The sequence below is a fragment of the Lutra lutra genome, chromosome 12, assembly GCF_902655055.1.
Source record: "Lutra lutra chromosome 12, mLutLut1.2, whole genome shotgun sequence".
Classification (NCBI taxonomy): Eukaryota; Metazoa; Chordata; class Mammalia; order Carnivora; family Mustelidae; genus Lutra; species Lutra lutra.
In genome coordinates, this window is record NC_062289.1 from 64,312,053 (window position 1) to 64,329,887 (window position 17,835).

The 17,835-nt window shown below is 39.3% G+C and overlaps 2 protein-coding genes across 3 annotated transcripts in view; one reads left to right on the plus strand and one right to left on the minus strand.

Annotated features, from left to right (window-relative positions):
* Positions 1–17,835, plus strand: part of CLTCL1 (clathrin heavy chain like 1) — a 96,668-nt gene that overhangs the window by 11,667 nt on the left and 67,166 nt on the right. For both annotated transcript variants that reach the window (XM_047697159.1, XM_047697158.1), the window contains exon 3: positions 9,240–9,508. In XM_047697159.1, coding sequence (XP_047553115.1) covers positions 9,240–9,508 — 269 coding nt within the window. The remainder of the gene's footprint in view (positions 1–9,239; positions 9,509–17,835) is intronic.
* Positions 10,532–12,577, minus strand: LOC125082040 (leukotriene A-4 hydrolase-like). Its single transcript, XM_047697160.1, is given in 2 exon segments — positions 10,532–11,310; positions 11,313–12,577. Coding segments are annotated over 2 exon segments (1,833 nt in total). The 5' UTR covers positions 12,538–12,577; the 3' UTR covers positions 10,532–10,702.

The window sequence follows — 17,835 nt, forward strand, 5'->3', positions numbered from 1 at the left end:
ATGCGGGGCTCGATCCCAGGACCCTGGGACCATGACCTGAGCCGAAGGCAGAGGCCTTAACCCACTGAGCCACCCAGGCGCCCCTGGGTACTTGAAATCTTGTAGTTACTTGAGAATATAGAATCTTTTCATATTGCCATGATTTGGGAAACTGAAAGGATTATGTATATACTGGACTTGTTAATATTTTATGCAAGGTATATTATCACTTACCTTGAAAAGTGAAAGTTCTTCCTGGAGCTAAAATTAGTAAATGCCAAATATTAGCTTTGCCTATGCTCCTGTTTTGTTACAGAAATAGGGTCTACTTTGTCCTTTCAGTAGGTAAATGGACATCTGGAAGTTATGACCTTTCTATTTAAAAGAAAGCTGATTTTTAAGAAAATTTTAAATGATCTTTTCTTCTATCAACTCTATTTCTTGTCAGAATTTTTTTGGGGGCGCCTGGGTGACTTAGTGGATTAAGCCTCTGCCTTTGTCTTGGGTCATGATCTCAGGGTCCTGGGATCGAGGCCCACATCCGGCTCTCTGCGGCTGCCTCTCTGCCTACTTGTGATCTCTCTCTCTCTCTCTCTCTCTCTGTGAAATAAATAAATAAAATATTTTTTAAAAATATTCTTTTGAACATGTAGTGTAAATGGTATAAACTAATTTTAGTTGAAAAAATTGCTAACCTTTATGGATTCTTCATGATTCTTTTGGCTTTTCTGTATTTTCTATTTTGCAGTATTTTTGAGAGACCTTATCTATCATGTCGTTTGGTGTTTGGTATATTCTCTGTGGGTCTCAGAGATGGCCAGCATTTTAGTCTTCCTGGTCCTCTGATACAGTTCTCTTTACCGGTGTGCACCGTGCATCTCCTGGAGGCGGTTTTTGAAGTGTGGTAGGGGAATGGAGAGAACTCACGATTTAATACTGTCAGTCCCCCCCACCAAAGGCTACTGGCAACACATCTGAAGTTGATCAAGTTGGGTTTATTACTTGTTTCAGAAAGGGCGAAACCACACCATAGGGAGCTTGGACGTATCACACTATTATTAGAAGGTGTTAGAAGGAAACTTTTGTAGGATTTGGGATTTCATTGGGTGATTTGGGGATGGTCTAAGGAAACATGAGTTTGCTATAGATTGGGTACTGTTAGAAAGTGGGACTAATTTTATAATTAGGTTATCTCAATGAATCTTAGCTATAAGGAAGGGCATAGAATGAAGATGAAGTTGGCATTGGTTAAAGAAGTAGCAGCCATGAGAGGGGCTGTTTGGTATTTTGTGCGTTGCACATTTACCTTGTTTTTGTCTGTACTTAGTAAAATTCTGAAGCGACATTTACCTTGTTTTTGTCTATAGTTAGTAAAATTGTTTTGTCTCACTTTATCATGGTCTTAGAGGGACTTGTCTGAAGTTGGTGTTCTCTGAGATGGTTATGTCCACTAGGAGAGCAACATGGCCTGGATGTGAGGACCAGGGGCTGCTCCTTTTTTTTTTTTTTTCCCCATTCTCGGTGTTCATATGAATTTTTTTCAGCTATAGTAATTGAGTGCTATTTTCTTTTGCATGAGGGAGTGTGAGCTGTGGAACCAAATTGATAAAATTTTAAGTATACTATTTTTACTGCAATCTTGTGGCCATTAGGATGATCTTGGACCCTTATAGTATAAATTGTGAGCAAGGGTAGCACTGTGTTTCAAAGACCCTAGACCAAAATGAGGAAAACTGTTTTTTTTAAAAAGGTATTTGTACAGTGGCTGAATTACAGAGATAATTTAATTATACTTTTATTGTTTCATATGACTTAGCTGCTGCATAGGTCCCAGTGTGAAAGCATGAAAGTGAAGTCAAGGGTACTGGTCTTGAATCTCACAGACCTCATTTTGACTGGTGATGTCTTGTGATTGGAAAGGGGCTCGTGATGAGAAGGACCTCTTTTTTTTTTTTTTAAGATTTTATTTATTTATTTGACAGAGAGATCACAAGCAGGCAGAGAGGCAGGCAGAGAGAGAGGAGGAAGAGGCTCCCTGCCAAGCAGAGAGCCCGATGCGGGGCCCGATCCCAGGACTCCGAGATCATGACCTGAGCCGAAGGCAGCGGCTCAACCCACTGAGCCACCCAGGTGCCCAGGACCTCTTTTTTAAAAAGGTCTGCCTTCACAGTTTGTCCTTTTATTTGGCTGAGAGCTCCTGAGATGCTCAGCCCCTATCACTGCCCATCCTTCTGGAGATACTTAGAGCAGATTCACTCACCCCAGTCTCTCTTCAAACTGTCTCTACTGGTGCTTTTGTGGTGAACATTTTAAAACCAGAGATACAATTTTACCTTTGACTAAAGATCAGGAGGCAGTAGGGGGTGGGGGTTAGAATTCATCAGCAGTTGCTCATCATCCTAATGGAACATTAATACTCTAAGTGAGGGATCAGTAAACTGTTAGGTTTTGTACAGTCCCAAATAAGAATGGTTTTATATTTTTATTTGTTTATTTTTAGAAGATTTTATCTATTTATTTGCTTGAGAGAGAGAGACAGTGGGAGAGGGAACACAAGCACGGGGTGTGGGAGAGGGAGAAGGAGACTCTCTGCTGAGAGCCTGATGCGGGGCTTGGTCCCAGGACCTCGGGATCATGACCCAAGCCAAAAGCAGATGCTTAATGACTGAGCCAGCCAGGCGCCCCAGGTTTTATATTTTTAAAGAGTTGTAAAAACAGATACGTGACAAAGATCCTATATATCCCTAAATAGAAAAAGTTGACTGACTACTTGCGTTACTGGTCCAAGTATATTTTTTACTTTTATTATGAATCGTAGCACTTTGAGTAGTCATATGTGTTTCTTTTGCAAACTCTACCTTTTTCCCTTAATTTTTAGCGGTAGGTTGCGTAAAGGCTTATAATAATAGTGCCAGCCTAGCACTTAGCTCTTGGCCCAGATAGGGAGGGGAGAGGTGGTGAGATGGAGCCCCCTTGTGGTAGCACATTCTTTACGCTGGCAGCTGGAATCTGACAGCAGATTGATTCCCAAAGGAGATTGGTAGGGTTTTCTTGTTTTGTTTTATTCTTTGTGATGCTAAATATTTGGCACATCATGTAAAACAACTTCTTTTTAACCAGTCTAAGGAGAACTTCACAAGTTTTCGAACTAGAGGAAATTTCCTCTGTGATCCCAGGCTATTTGAATCTAAAAGGTACCCCCATCCTACAGTTGAACTTCTAGTCTAGGCTTTTTTCTTTCTTAACCATTTTATTCAGGTATAATTTAAATGCCATAAAATTCACTTACTCTAAGCATAAAGTTCAGTGTTTTTAGTAAATTTATTGAGCTATGGAACCACCACCATGCTCTGGTTTTAGAACATTTCTACTACCCCCAAAAGTTCCTTTATTCCTGTTTGCAGTCATTTTCCACTTCCTCCCTCAGCCCTAGGCAGCTACTGATCTGTTTTCTGGCTTTATAGATTTGCCATTTCTGGACATTTCAAATAAATCATACAACATACAGTCTTTTATACCTGGCTTCTTTCAGTTAGCATAGTATGTTTGAGGTTCATCCACACTGTAGCTTAAATCAGTAGTTAGTTCTTTTTTATGGGTGAGTAAGATTCCAATACTCCACTATTCCATGGATATATCACATTTTGTTTCTCTGTTTACCAGTTTAATGGACATTTGGATTGGTACCAGGTTTTGGCCATTAAGGATATTGCTGCTGTGCACACTTGCCTTCAAGTCTTTGTGTGGATGTATATTTCCATTTTTCTTGGGTAAATGCCTAGGAGTGGAATTGTTGGATCATATGATAATTTTTTTTAGCTTTTTTAAGATACCACCAAACTGTTTTCCAGAATGACTACCATTTTACATTCTTGCCAAGAAGGTATGAGCATTCTAGTTTTTGTAACATATATGCAAACTTGATACTGATATTATCTTTTTTTATTATAGCAGTTCCATTTGTATATCTTTTTTACTTTGCTTTTTTAACCACTCATGTATCTTGTTAGAGAAATGTCTGTTTAAATCTTTTGTCCATTTCTTAGCTGGCTTATTTGTCTTATTGAATGTTGAGGGTTCTTTATATATTCTGGGTATAAACACTTACCAACTATGTGATCTACATATTTTCTCCCAATTTGTAGCTTATTTTTTTATTTTCCTAGTGTATCTTTTAAAGAAAAAAGTTTAAATTTTATAAACTGCAGTTTACCAGTTTTTTTCTTTAATGGATCATGATTTTGGAGTTCTACCTGTGAGTGTTTAGCCTAACCCAAGATCATGATTTTCTATTTTTTTCTTCTAATAGTTTTTTAGTTTTAATTCTTGCATTTAGGTCCATAGTCTGTTTTGAGTTCATTTTTGTGTATGGTGTGTGGTAAGCTGCTGCTGCTACTGCTGCTTCTTCCTCTTCTTCCTCTTCTCCTTCCTCTTTGACTTCTTCTTCCTTGTCACCTCTGCCGCTGCCTCCTCCCTTTTCCCCTCCTCCTCCCTTCTTTTTTGGTGGAATAAGGACATTCAGTTGTCCCACCCAGAACCATTTGTTGAAAACACTGTTCTTCCCAAATGAGTTATCTAGACACCTTTGGTAGAAGTCAATTGACCATGAATAGAAAGATCTATTTCTGGGCTCTCATTTCTATTTCATTGATCCATATGCCCAGCCTTGTGCCAATTACTTGATGACCGTGGCTTTATGGTAAGTTTGAAACCAGATAGTATTGGTAATTCAACTTCGTATTTTTCAAAATAGTTTTTTTTAAAGATTTTATTTATTTATTTATTTTAAAAGATTTTATTTATTCATTTGACAGAGAGAGAGATCACAAGTAGGCAGAGAGGCAGGCAGAGAGAGAGGGAGAAGCAGGCTTCCCGCTGAGCAGAGAGCCTGATGTGGGGCTCGATCCCAGGACCCCGAGATCATGACCTGAGCTGAAGGCAGAGAGGCTTAAACCACTGAGCCACCCAGGCGCCCCATCTATTTATTTATTTTTAGAGAGTGCACAAGGAGAGGGGCAAGCAGTGGGGGAGGGAGAGGAAGAAGGAGAGAATCGCCAGCGGACTCTGCACTGAGCTCAGAGCCCTACACGGGGCTCAGCTGGATTTCACAACCTTGAGATCATGACCTGAGCCGAAACCCAGAGTCACAGGCTTAACCAAGTCACAGGCTTAACCGACTGAGCTACCCAGGTGTGCCCCATGATTGTTTTTGTTTGTAGCTGGATTTGGTTTATTCATATTTTAAGGGCTTTTCTGTGCATTTTTGTGATGACTAGTCTGTGGTTTCTTTTCTTGTAATGTTTCTGACTTTGGAATTAGGTTAGTATTGGCCTTATAGGATGAGGTAGGAAGGGGTCCCTTTTCTGCTTTCTGAGTTTGTGAAAGACTTGTTTCTTCTATCATCTTTGAGTATTTGATAGAATTCAATAGTGAAAGCCTTCTGAGGTTGGGTTTTTCTTTTAGATGGTTTTAAACTAAGAATTCTTTTACTTGCTGTAAATCTGTTCAGATTTTCTTTCTTGTGTCAGTTTTGGTAATTGATCTTTCTAGGAATATATATCTGGGTCCTCTAAGTCCTCTAATGTGTTGACATAAAATTGTTTATACCATTCACTCATAATCCTCTTAATTTCTTCAAGATCATCTATGAGGTCCTATCTTTTTTTTAATGTATTTTTTTAAATTTTAGAATTATTTATTTATTTGACAGAGAAATCACAAGTAGGCAGAGAGGCAGGAAGAGAGAGATGGGGAAGCAGGCTCCCTGTTGAGCAGAGAGCCCGATCAGGACCTTGAGACTGTGACCTGAGCTGAAGGCAGAAGCTTAACCCACTGAGCCACCCAGGCACCCAGAGGTCCTCTCTTTATTTCTGATTTTGGTAATTTGGGTCTTATCTGTTTTCTTGATCAGTCTAAGGCTTGTCAGTTTTCTTTTTCTTTTTTTTTTTTTAAGATTTTATTTATTTATTTGACAGAGAGATCACAAGTAGGCTGAGCAGCAGGCAGAGAGAGAGGGGGAAGCAGGTTCCCCACTGAGCAGAGAGCCCAATGCGGGGCTCTATCCCAGGACCCTGAGATCATGACCTGAGCTGAAGGCAGAGGCTTTAACCCACTGAGCCACCCAGGTGCCCTTTTATTTATTTTTTTTAAGATTTTATTTATTTGTCAGAGAGAGCACAAGCAGGGGAAGCAGTAGGCAGAGGGAGAAGCAGGCTCCCCACTGAGTAAGGAGACCAGGGCAGGACTCAATCCCAGGGTGCTGGGATCATGACCTGACCTAAAGGCAGACACTTAACTGAGCCTCCCAGGCATCCCATTTTCTTGATTGTTGTGAAAAGCCAACTTTTTGTTTTATTGATTTTCTTTTATTATTTTTCTGTTTTCTTTCCTTGATTTTTGTTCTAAATTTTTATTTTTTGTTGCTTTGGGTTTAGTCTGTTCTTTTTGTAGTTTATTAAGGTGGAAACTTACTTTATTGATTTGAGATACTCTTTTCTGATCTTGACATTTAAGATTATGTATTTTTCTTTATGTACTGCCTTAGCTGCAACCCCAAAATTTATATGTTGTGCTTTTTATTTCATTCATTTCAACATATTTTCTAATTTTCTTTGTAATTTATTCTTTGACCCATGGGTTATTTAGAAGTGTGTTATTGATGGGGCGCCCAGGTGGCTCAGTGGGTTAAAGCCTCTGCCTTGGGCTCAGGTCATCATCTCAGGGTCTTGGGATCAAGCCCTGCATTGGGCTCTCTGCTCAGCAGGGAGCCTGCTTTCTCCTCTTTCTCTGCCTGCCTCTCTGCCTGCTTGTGATCTCTCTCTCTCTGTCAAATAAATAAATAAAATCTTAAAAAAAGAAGTTGTGGCTAAATATAATGAAATTTATTATCTTAACGATTTTTTAGTGTATAGTTCAGTGTTATTAAATACATTCATATTGTTGTACACCCATTAAAGTCAGAACTATTTTCCTTTTGCAAAACTGAAACACTGTACTCATTAAACAGTATCTGCTCATTCCTTCCTCTCCCAGTCCCTAGAACCACCATTCTACTTTCTGTCTCTATGATTTTGGCTAGTCTACCTACATAATATATGTAGAATCATACAGTATTGGTTTTTTATGATTGGATTATTTCACTTAGCATGATGTATTTCTTTGTTGCTTGCAATCTTCTTTGATTCAAAGTTTATTTTGTCTGAAATTAACCATCCCTGCTCTCTTTTGATTACAATTTACATGGAATATCTTTTTTCATCCTTTCATTTTGACCTCTTTGTGTCTTTAGATCTAAAGTGAGTCTTCATAGACAGCATATAGTTGGATCATGTTTTTATATCTGTTCTGCCAGTCTGTGTCTTTTGATCCATTTACAGTTAATGTATTAATGATGAGGAAGGACTTCTATCATTTCACTATTTGTTTTTCATATACTTTATGCTTTTTTGTCCTTCATTTCCTGTATTACTATCTTTGCTTATGTTTAGTTGATTTTTTTTCAGTGAAAACATTTAAATTTCTTCTTGTTTTTTTTTTTGTGCACATTCTATAGCTGTTTTTTGTTTGTTTGTTTGTTTGTTTGTTTGCTGTGGGACTGTGTTTAACATCCTGAAGTTGTAACAGTTTAATTTGAAATTTTGCCAGTTTAACATCAATAACATACAAAAAGTCTGGCTTTTACATCTCCATTCCCACCTCTTTTATTGTTACTGTCACAGAATTACATCTTTATACATAATTTGTCCAAAAGCATAAATTTATTCTTTCTAATGCATTCATTTCTTGAGTTATATAGAAAACAAAAAGTGTAGTTACAAACTAGTTATAATACTAGATTTTAGACTACTCATTGATTTTTGTAATGTTTTAGTCTATTAAATCATGTTGAAAACAAAAAGTAGAGTTGTAAGCCAAAGTTACAAAAGTATAAGCTTTTGTAATCACCCACGTATTTACCTTTATTGGGATCTTTATTTCTTCATATGGCTTTAAATTATTTTATAATGTCCTTTCATTTCAATCTGCAGGACTTCCTTTAGTGCTGTGGTAACAAACTCCCTTAGCTTCTGTTTATCTTAGAATGTCTTGATTTCTCCCTCATATTTGAAAGACAGATTTGCTGGATATAGGATTCTTGGTTGGCAGGGACTTTGTTTTCCTTTTAGTGATATTACAGTTCTTTTAAAAATTTTATTTCCAAAGTGTTTGCTACTGGCATCTGGGAATTCAATTGATATTTTTGTATATTGACCTCATGCCCTGCAGTATTGTTAATAGTTGCCTATTAGTTCTGATAATGGCTTTATAGATTTGTAAATTCCTTAGGATTTTCTTTGTAAAAGTTGTTTGTGAATAAAGGCAGTTTTATTTCCTCTTTCATCTTTATGCCTTTCATTTTTCTCGTGTTATTACAGTAGCTAGGATATCCAACACAGTGCCATGTAGAAGTGGCCAGAGAAATAATCCTTGTGTTGGTCCTGATTTGGGAGGAAGCAGTATTTCATGCTAGCTCTGAGTTTTGCATAGATACAAAGATCAGAACTTAGCTTTTTATCAGAGGTGGAAATGACAGGAGTCTCTTGCCAGAGGATGGATGCTAAAGTCTTTTTCTAGAACCTAGCTATCCCATTGGATGCTAGCCATGTGAAGCTGTTTCAATTTAAATTAATTAAACTTAAAGTAAAAGTTCAGTTTCCTTAAATGTGTCTTAGCAGACACATTTCAAGTACCTAATAGCCATATGTAGCTAGGGTCTTCCATACTGGAAGTGCAAGTGCAAAACATTTCCAACATTGTAGAAAATTCTGTTTGACATCACTAGTCTAAAATTTAAGATAAAACGACCCTGTTTTCTGGAGAAGTTGTTTAATTTGAAGGGATGATGGTATTCTTTCCTGAAAGTTGGAGGCACCAGACAAAGAAAGAATGTCTTGTTTTTGCTAACTTACCCAGGAAAATATTTTAAAACTAGAAGATACCAATTTAAAATTGATTCTCTTGATAGTTGCTTCAAAAAGAACTAATTTCTGATTGTTATTCATACACTTTTACATTCTTCTGAGGAAGAAGGCTTTTCTCAATATTAAGACATCAAAGTGTGGTTAATTGCACTCAGGCAGCTCTTTTCCCTTCTTAATCAGATTACTTGTAAGTAGTACAACTTAAAGTAATATTAAAAGGATTCAGAATTAAGAGTGTAAGAATTCGTCTTTCAGATTTTTAATTTCTCTTTCTCTAATCTTCATCACATCAAATACTAGCTGGGAAGACACTTCAAATCTTTAATATTGAAATGAAGAGTAAAATGAAGTCTCATACAATGGCAGAAGAGGTGATATTCTGGAAATGGGTCTCTGTAAACACTGTTGCCTTGGTGACTGAGACCACAGTCTACCACTGGAGCATGGAAGGCGACTCTCAACCTGTGAAGATGTTTGATAGACATGCCAGTTTGGCAGGGTGCCAGATGATCCACTACCGGACTGATGAGTACCAGAAGTGGCTGCTCCTCATTGGCATCTCAGCTCAGGTAAGGTTTTGGCTACCTTCAAGAAGGTCTGATACAATGTAGAGGTGTAATACTGAAGTTGGTACAGGTGTGAGGCAGAAGAAATAGGCCCAGGCCTAAAAGAAATAGAGGTAACAAGAAATCCAAACTTTGGATCACATAAAAATTTTAGGTTAACTTTGGCCCATTGACTACACTGCATTCCATCAGATTACTGATATTCATCCTGAAAACTTTCTGGCACAGTTTTGAGAAGTGAATTGCTGAGAATTTTGTAGAGCAACTTGGAACCTATAGGTTTATGGGAGGTAGTTTTAGGGCTCTATTTTAAGGGCTTTAATGGAATATTACTAATTCATACACTTTTTTTTAAAGATTTATTGAAGAGAAAGCAAGTGATCACAGGAGAGAGACACAGCGGGAGGAGAGGGAGAGAAAGTCTTAAGCCGACTCCTCGCTGAGCACAGAGCCTGATGTGGGGCTTGATCTCACATCCCTGAGATCATGACCTGAGCCAAAACCAAGAGTTAGACACTTAAAACTGACTGTACCACCCAGGGGTTCCTACTAATTCATAAACTTTTATGATGAAAGGGGTAACTTTTTGCTGTGCTTCCTTTTTTCGTTCTTGGTGGCTAATCTAGTCACCAGATACTTCACTACAGATGTATGACTTTAGATCTTTATTAGCTAATGCTGGCCATTAAATCATCTTCCATAGCCTAGTGGGAAAAGTATAAATGTGGGATTCTAGCACCTAGAAAACTGTCAGACATTTGGAGAGTGCTATGTGAGAATACCTTAAGTCAGAGAGGCCCCATGACAGAGGGGGCCTCTAAGCTGTGTTTTGCCACCTTTAAGAGTGCACTTGGAAAGGAAACTGTGTGAATGGCTCTTTCTGAGAGTCTGAGGTCATCACTTTGGCTAATACCTATCAGATGCTTAAGAGGCAGCTAGAGGGGCAAGGGTAAGAGATGGGTGGAGACAAGACTGAGGTGCATGCTGCTGGCAGTTGGAATTCTGCAGTAGATTTTTTTTTTTGGGGGGGGTGTGGGGGGGAAGGTAGCTCACCTTTATTTATGAAAATCACTGACAAAACAGTAAAAAGCCAGAACAAAAACAACATTTCTAGTTACATATGAGCTGAACTTGTATATTTCTTCGTGAATTAGGTTTAAAAAAGAGAACTATCTGAAATCAGCAGTTGGTAGGTCCTTAATCTACTTTTAAGTCTTTCCCCACCAGCATGGCGGTCACGGGGTGCATACTTGCTTTGTGCTCTTGGTAGGTACGCACGGCCTGATGATGGCTTTTGTCAAAGGCAGCAAGGTCCTTGAATAGAGGCCGTGTAAACTTCATTCGCCCTTGCTCAGTTGCCATTTTGAGAGCCAAAGGAATTGCTTCCTCCCATTTCGATTGAATGCAGAGCCGTAACCATCTGAATCGTATTTCAGAATTGTTAATGGCATTCAAGTTGTACACCTCTTGCATTCGCTTTATGTGCCCCAATGGAAGAGGCGCTCTCTGGAGCATCTGTGCTAAAAATTCGTTCAACTGATGAGAAGAGAGATCCTTCAGGTCTGCTGGGGTGAATGAATTTAAATCCTCTTCTTTGGCAGTCATCCACCGTTGACTTAAGGCAAGGCAGGCATTTGTGAGAGTCATATCATAATTGGGTTTTACAGGAGGCATTCCAGGAGAATAGAGCCATGCATTCCAGTCAACTTGATTGAGAAGATCAACCTTATCTTTAAAGTGGGAATACAGGAAATCCTTCCAGTCATCAGTGGTTATGCTCTTGTAGGAAAATTTTTCAACATAGCCTTTAGGAATCCTAGGAAAACCTCTGGACCCCCAAGAAGTTGTTCAAGGTAAAAGAGTAAAGCAAAGCCCTTCTCGTAGGGCACTGAAGAATATGCTACATCGGGGTCCACATTCGTCAGATCAACCACAAGTTTGGTGTAAGGATGTGTATCTCCAAAAGTCTTTATCGAATTCTGTAGTTCTCCCCATCCTCCCAATGCGTGAAAATGTCTGAACTTTTCTCCAAACAGTCGTCCACAAATGTGGCGTTCTAAATATACAGTATGTCCTTCGTTTAACCAAAAGTGGTCCCAAGTTTTGTTGGTCACTAGATTTCCTGTCCAGCTATGAGATATTTCATGTGCGATAACATTGGAGAGTGACTTGTCTCCTGCCAGCAGAGTGGGAGTTACGAACGTGAGGCAAGGATTCTCCATGCCGCCATAAGGGAAGGACGGCGGGAGGACTAACAGGTCATACTGCCCCCATACATACGGTCCTCCCAGATCTTCTGCAATTTTAAGCATAGATTCAGTCTCAGAAAATTCGTAAGCAGACTTTTCCACCTGCTCTTTCTCAGACCAAACCAACGTTCTTGGGCCAATTTGCCTGCTTTCTAAAGCTCCAACAACTAAAGCAATCAAGTAGCAGGGCATGGGCACTTTTTGGCTGAATTTATAGATTTTCCTGCTTGGGTCTTCTGGGTCAGGTGCTTCTCCATCACAAATGGCACTCATAAGTGCCACCAATTCTTTAGGGACAGATACCTCTGCACTGTAGGTTAATTTCACAGAAGGAGTGTCCTGACAAGGAAGAATTGCTCTGCAGTGGATGGCCTGGCACTGACTAAAGAGATAGGGGTGTTCCTTCCCAGAAGTTTGTTCAGGAGTGAGCCACTGAAGAGCCGAAGACTTTGGAGAGGTCTCAAAAGAAATTTCTATAACGACTTCTTGATTTTTGCTCAGAGCAATAGGAAGAGAGATTTCCATTGGTGATCCTTTGTAACTTTGTCTTTCTCCAAGAGTATATTTGACTTCTTGTCCATTGATGACTGCTTTTTCTATCGTGAGGTCCTTTGTATCCAAGGTCAGGCTTCGCAGATTGTCCTCCTGAGACTGCACCGTGAGCGCGGCGGTGCCAGTGAGCACCCGGCGGGTAAAGTCGACGCTGCAGCGCAGGTGCAGGTGCTTGGTTCGGCAGACCGAAGCCGGAGAGGCCAAGGAGCATGTATCCACTACCTCGGGCATGGCTCTGGGGAGTCTCTCCGCACACGGATGCGCAGTCTAAAACCAGCTGCCAGACTACTCGACTGAGAGGTAGAGGAGAGAAGGAGGGAGGTAAAGAAGAGCAAGACCGACTCGTGACGCCCGCCGGGGTCTGCAGTAGATTTTAAAGTGAGAGTGATAGGATTTATTTTCCTTCTCCGCAGCATAATGGGGTCAAAATAATGCTATCAGTGTTGTTGAAGAGGGCCCACCATGAAGACTGGAGGCTGGGAAGCTAGTTGACAGGCAGATACAGGAAGAAAGCCATATAGTGTGTTCTGAAGTAAAGACATATATGAGAAAGGTGAAGAGTGAGCAAAGATGGAACAGATACTTCTCTCCACTTTGGGAGTCTCCTCTACTCTGTAACTCCCAGAAGAAGTGAGCCATGAGTGATTTAGATGGAAGAAGCACTGGCATTGGAGATGAACAAGAGAGGCAAGGCTTGAGATTTTATATCTCAACACTCAATGTGGGGCTCAAACTCACGACCCTAAGATCAAGAGTCACATGCTCGGGGTGCCTGGATGGCTCAATGAGTTAAAGCCTCTGCCTTCAGCTCAGGTCATGATGCCAGGGTCTGGGATTGAGTCCCATGTCGGGCTCCCTGCTTGGCGGGAAGCCTGCTTCTCCCTCTCCCACTCTCCCTGCTTGTGTTCCCTCTCTCTTGTTGTGTCTTCCTCTGTCAAATAAATAAATAAAATCTTAAAAAAAAAAAAAAAAAGAGTCATATGCTATACCGACTCAGCCAGCCAAGTGCCACAAGGCAAGGCTTGAGATTTTAGAGGTGAAGTGACTAGAACTTGGTGATGCATGGGATGCCTCTCAGGGAGAGGAGAGTTCGAAGATGGCCTAACATTTGTCTCAGAATTCTGAGGCATAGATGAGGTCAGAGTTGAAGTACCTCTGCTCTAACCCTTCATGTTTATATTACACTGACGAGTTTGTCTCCTCAGGTGACCTAGTAGTTATTTGGTGTAACTTAAGGGACTTGCTTAATCACAGAGCCTTTTAGTGATAGGCCCATGGCTTCCTTTCAGCCCCAGTTACTACTTATTGTCAGGTTAAGCTGGAATGAGAATATATTTGTAGGAAACCTCATATCATATCTGGAATAATGGGCATTCCCATTGCTCCTGCACATGATAATAACATTATAATGATTCACCCACGACAGCTTGTTTGGGTCTGATTGCCCAGGCTTTCATAAAAGGAATAATTTTACACCTAGGACATTTTCTGTGATGTAGCATTTGTTATCTGGAATAATTTCCTCTTGGGGAGTTACTAACTCTAGATAGATGCTGTGTATGGAGTGTTTCTCATGTGGAAACTCGACCGTTGGTTTTCTATTGAAAGGAATTAGATGTTGCTGGCTCTTACAGTAGGCAGAGATTGCACCCAGTTCTGGTGTTGCTAATGGAAATGACGTTAGTGAAGTGTTTGTGATGTGAGGGGTGAGGAGTGTACCTTACATGGAGCCTGCAGATGCTGGGATGAATCACGAGAGAGTCACAAACAGGTAAAATCTGTATGACATATGCTGTCATGGTGAATTTTCAAGGTGGTATGGGCACGAAAAGAAAAAATTGATTCACTCTACCTTTGAGAAGCCAGGAGGGGAGCTGGAAGATCCCTCTTCCCTAGCCCTTCATGCTATTCAAGAGTCAACGAGAAAGCTGTGCTTTTTGAGCCATTATGTTGCTTTCAGAAAGAAGGCCCTCGATATATAGGACCCTCAACCAAGGAACAAAATTAGTCACAGTTTAGCGTTTATCACTCTTCCCAAATACTTGCCCAAAATACTTTTTGTTTTTGAATTTCCTCTTTATTTCATGAAGCTCAGTCTTTGTACTGAATCTGGTCTGGAAATAAATTTGTTCCCCCAGAAATGATGAGGTCTGAGGGGTTGGAATGAAGCTTTAAGCTGATACTTACAAAACTAGATCATAGTTAATTCATTCCACTTTTTAACTGCCTCTAATACTTTCTCAAAAGCCCTTTGCTCCAGTTTAACCTGAGTACTTCAAGTATATTATTCTTCTTAGCCAGAGGTCAGCATATTTTTTCTATAAAGGGTTAGATAGTAAATGTTTTTTGCTTTGTGGGCCAAAAATATTTGGTCTCTGTCACAACTACTCAGCTGTGAAGTTTTAATACAGGCAGACTTAGACAATATGTAAGTGAATAGCCATGGCTTCATGCCAGTACAACTTTATTTACCAAAACAGTTGGTACAAACCATATTGAAATAAAAAGGATTAGTAGAGACTACAAGAATATTGTATACCAGTAAATTAAATAACTTAGATAAAGGGACTAATTCCCAGAAAGACATAGATTACTGAAAATAACTCAAGAAGAAGTAGAAATTCTGAATAGGCCTATACAATAAATTAAGACACTCAATTAGTAATGGAAAAACTACCCACAAAGAAAAACTCTGACCCAGATGGTTTCACTGGTTAATTCTACCAAATATTCAAAGAAAAATTAGTACTAATCCTTCACAAACTTTTCCAAAACATAGAAGAGAAGGGAGTACCTTTCAGTTCATTCTATGAGGCCCATCAGTACCCAGATACCAAAAACAAAGACATCACAAGGAAATTGCAGGCCACTCTCTCCTATGATTGTAGATGCAGAAATCTTCAACAATATACTAGTGAGCTGTATCCAGCAACATATAAAAAGAATTGTATATCATGACCAAGTGGAACTTATCTGGGAATACCAGGTAGGTTTAATATCCAAAAATCAGGGGCGCCTGGGTGGCTCAGTGGGTTAAGCCTCTGCCTTCAGCTCAGGTCATGATCTCAGGTCCTGGGATTGAGCCCCACATCGGGCTCTCTGCTCAGCAGTGAGCCTGCTTCCTCCTCTCTCTGCCTGCCTCTCTGCCTACTTGTGATCTCTTTCTCTCTCTGTCAAATGAATAAATAAAAAAATCTTAAAAAAATATATCCAAAAATCAATTCAAATAATGAACAATATTAATAGAATAAAAGACAAAAACCTTTTGGTCATCTCAGCAGATGCAGAAAAAAGCATATGATAAAACCCAACACATTTCATGATAAAAATGCTCAACAAACTAGAAATAGAACGGAACTTCCTTAACATGATAAAGGGCTTCAGAGAAAAACAACTAGCATCTTACTTAATAGTGAAAGACTGAAATTTTTCCCAAGATCAGAACAAGACAGAGATACCTACTTTTGCCACTTCTGTTCACCATCAGACTAGAGATCTAGTTAGAGCAATCAGAAAAGAATACAAGGCATCCTGGTTTGAAAGGAAGAATTATAGCTATCTGTTTGCAGATGACATGATTTTATATATTGAAAATATTAAGGTATCTAATAAAAAATTCTAGAACTAACAAGTACTAGGTTGTAGAGTACAGGATCAGTATACAGAAATCAGTTGTGTTCCTACACACTTGCAATGAACAATTCAGAAATGAAATTTCGTTCACAGTAGCATCAAAAAGAATAAAATACTTAGGGATAAATTTAATGAAAGAAGTATTTAACTTATATCCTTAAAACTATGAAACACTGTTGAAAGTAATTAAAGAAGATCTAAATAGATGGGAAAACATCTCGTGCTCATGGATCATAATAGTTAATATTTTTAAGATGTTAGTACTCCCCAGCCTGATCTGCAAATTCACTGTAATCCCTATCAAAATATCAGCTAAGTTCTTCTTAGAAATTGATAAGCTAATCCTAAAATCATGTGGAATTGCAGGAAACTCAAAATAGCCAAAACAGTCTTCATGAAAACAACAAAATAAGAGTACTCATACTTCCCAATTTCAAAGCTTGCTACAAACCTACAATGATCAAGACAGTTGGGGCACCTGGGTACCTCAGTGGGTTGGGCCTCTGCCTTCGGTGGAGGTCATGGTCTCAGGGTTCTGGGATTGAGCCCTACATTGGGCTCTCTGCTCAGTGGGGAGCCTGCTTCCCCCTCTCCCTCTGCCTGCCTCTCTGCCTACTTGTGATCTCTCTCTCTCTGTCAAATAAATAAATAAAATATTTTAAAAAATCAAGACATTATGGTACTAAAATAGAAATAGACACATAGATCAATAAGGTAGAATTGAGAGTCCATAGATAATACTCTTACATTTATGGTCTGTTGGGTTTTTTAATAAGGATGCCAAGACAGTTCAACAGAGGAAAGAATAGTCTGTTCAACAAATGGTTTGGGATTACTGGCTATCCATATATACAAAAGCATGAAGCTAAACCCCTACCTCTCATCATACTAAAAATTAACTCAAAATGGATCAGACTCAAATGTAAAAGCTGAAGCTGTAAACCTCTTAGAAAACATAGGAGCAAATCTTAGTGACCTTGAGTTAAGCAGAACCTTTATAAATGCAGCATCAAAAGCATGAGCAACAAAAGAAAAACATATAAAAGCAAAATTAAAATCTTTTGTGCTACAAATGATACCATTAAGAAAGTGAAAAAATAACCTGCCATTTGGAGAAAATATTTCAAGATCATATATCTGATAAGGGACTTGTATCCAGAATATTTAAAGAATCTTACAACTCAGTAATTAAAAAGGCAAAATAAAATACACAAATTTTTTTGTAAAATATGATTTGAGGAGCTCCTGGGTGGCTCAGTGGGTTAAGCCTCTGCCTTCGGCTCAGGTCATGATCTTGGTGTCCTGGGATCGAGCCCCTCATCGGGCTCTCTGCTCACCAGGGAGCCTGCTTCCACCTCTCTCTCTGCCTGCCTCTCTGGCTACTTGTGATCTCTCTCTGTCAAATAAATCAATAAAATCTTTAAAAATATATATAAATTAAAATCTTTTGTGCTACAAATGATACCATCAAGAAAGTGAAAAAATAACCTGCCATTTGGAAAAAATATTTCAAGATCGTATATCTGATAAGGGACTTGTACCCAGAATATTTATTTATTTATTTATTTATTTTTAAAAGATTTTATTTATTTATTTGACAGAGAGAGATCACAAGCAGGCAGAGAGGCAGGCAGAGAGAGAGGAGGAAGCAGGCTCCCCGCTGAGCAGAGAGCCCGATGCGGGGCTCGATCCCAGGACTCTGAGATCATGACCTGAGCCGAAGGCAGCGGCTTAACCCACTGAGCCACCCAGGCGCCCCTAGAATATTTAAAGAATCTTACAACTTAGTAATAAAAAAGGCAAAATAAAATATACACTTTTTTTTTTTTAAATAAAATATGATTTGAGGGGTGCCTGGGTGGCTCAGTGGGTAAAGACTCTGCCTTCGGCTCAGGG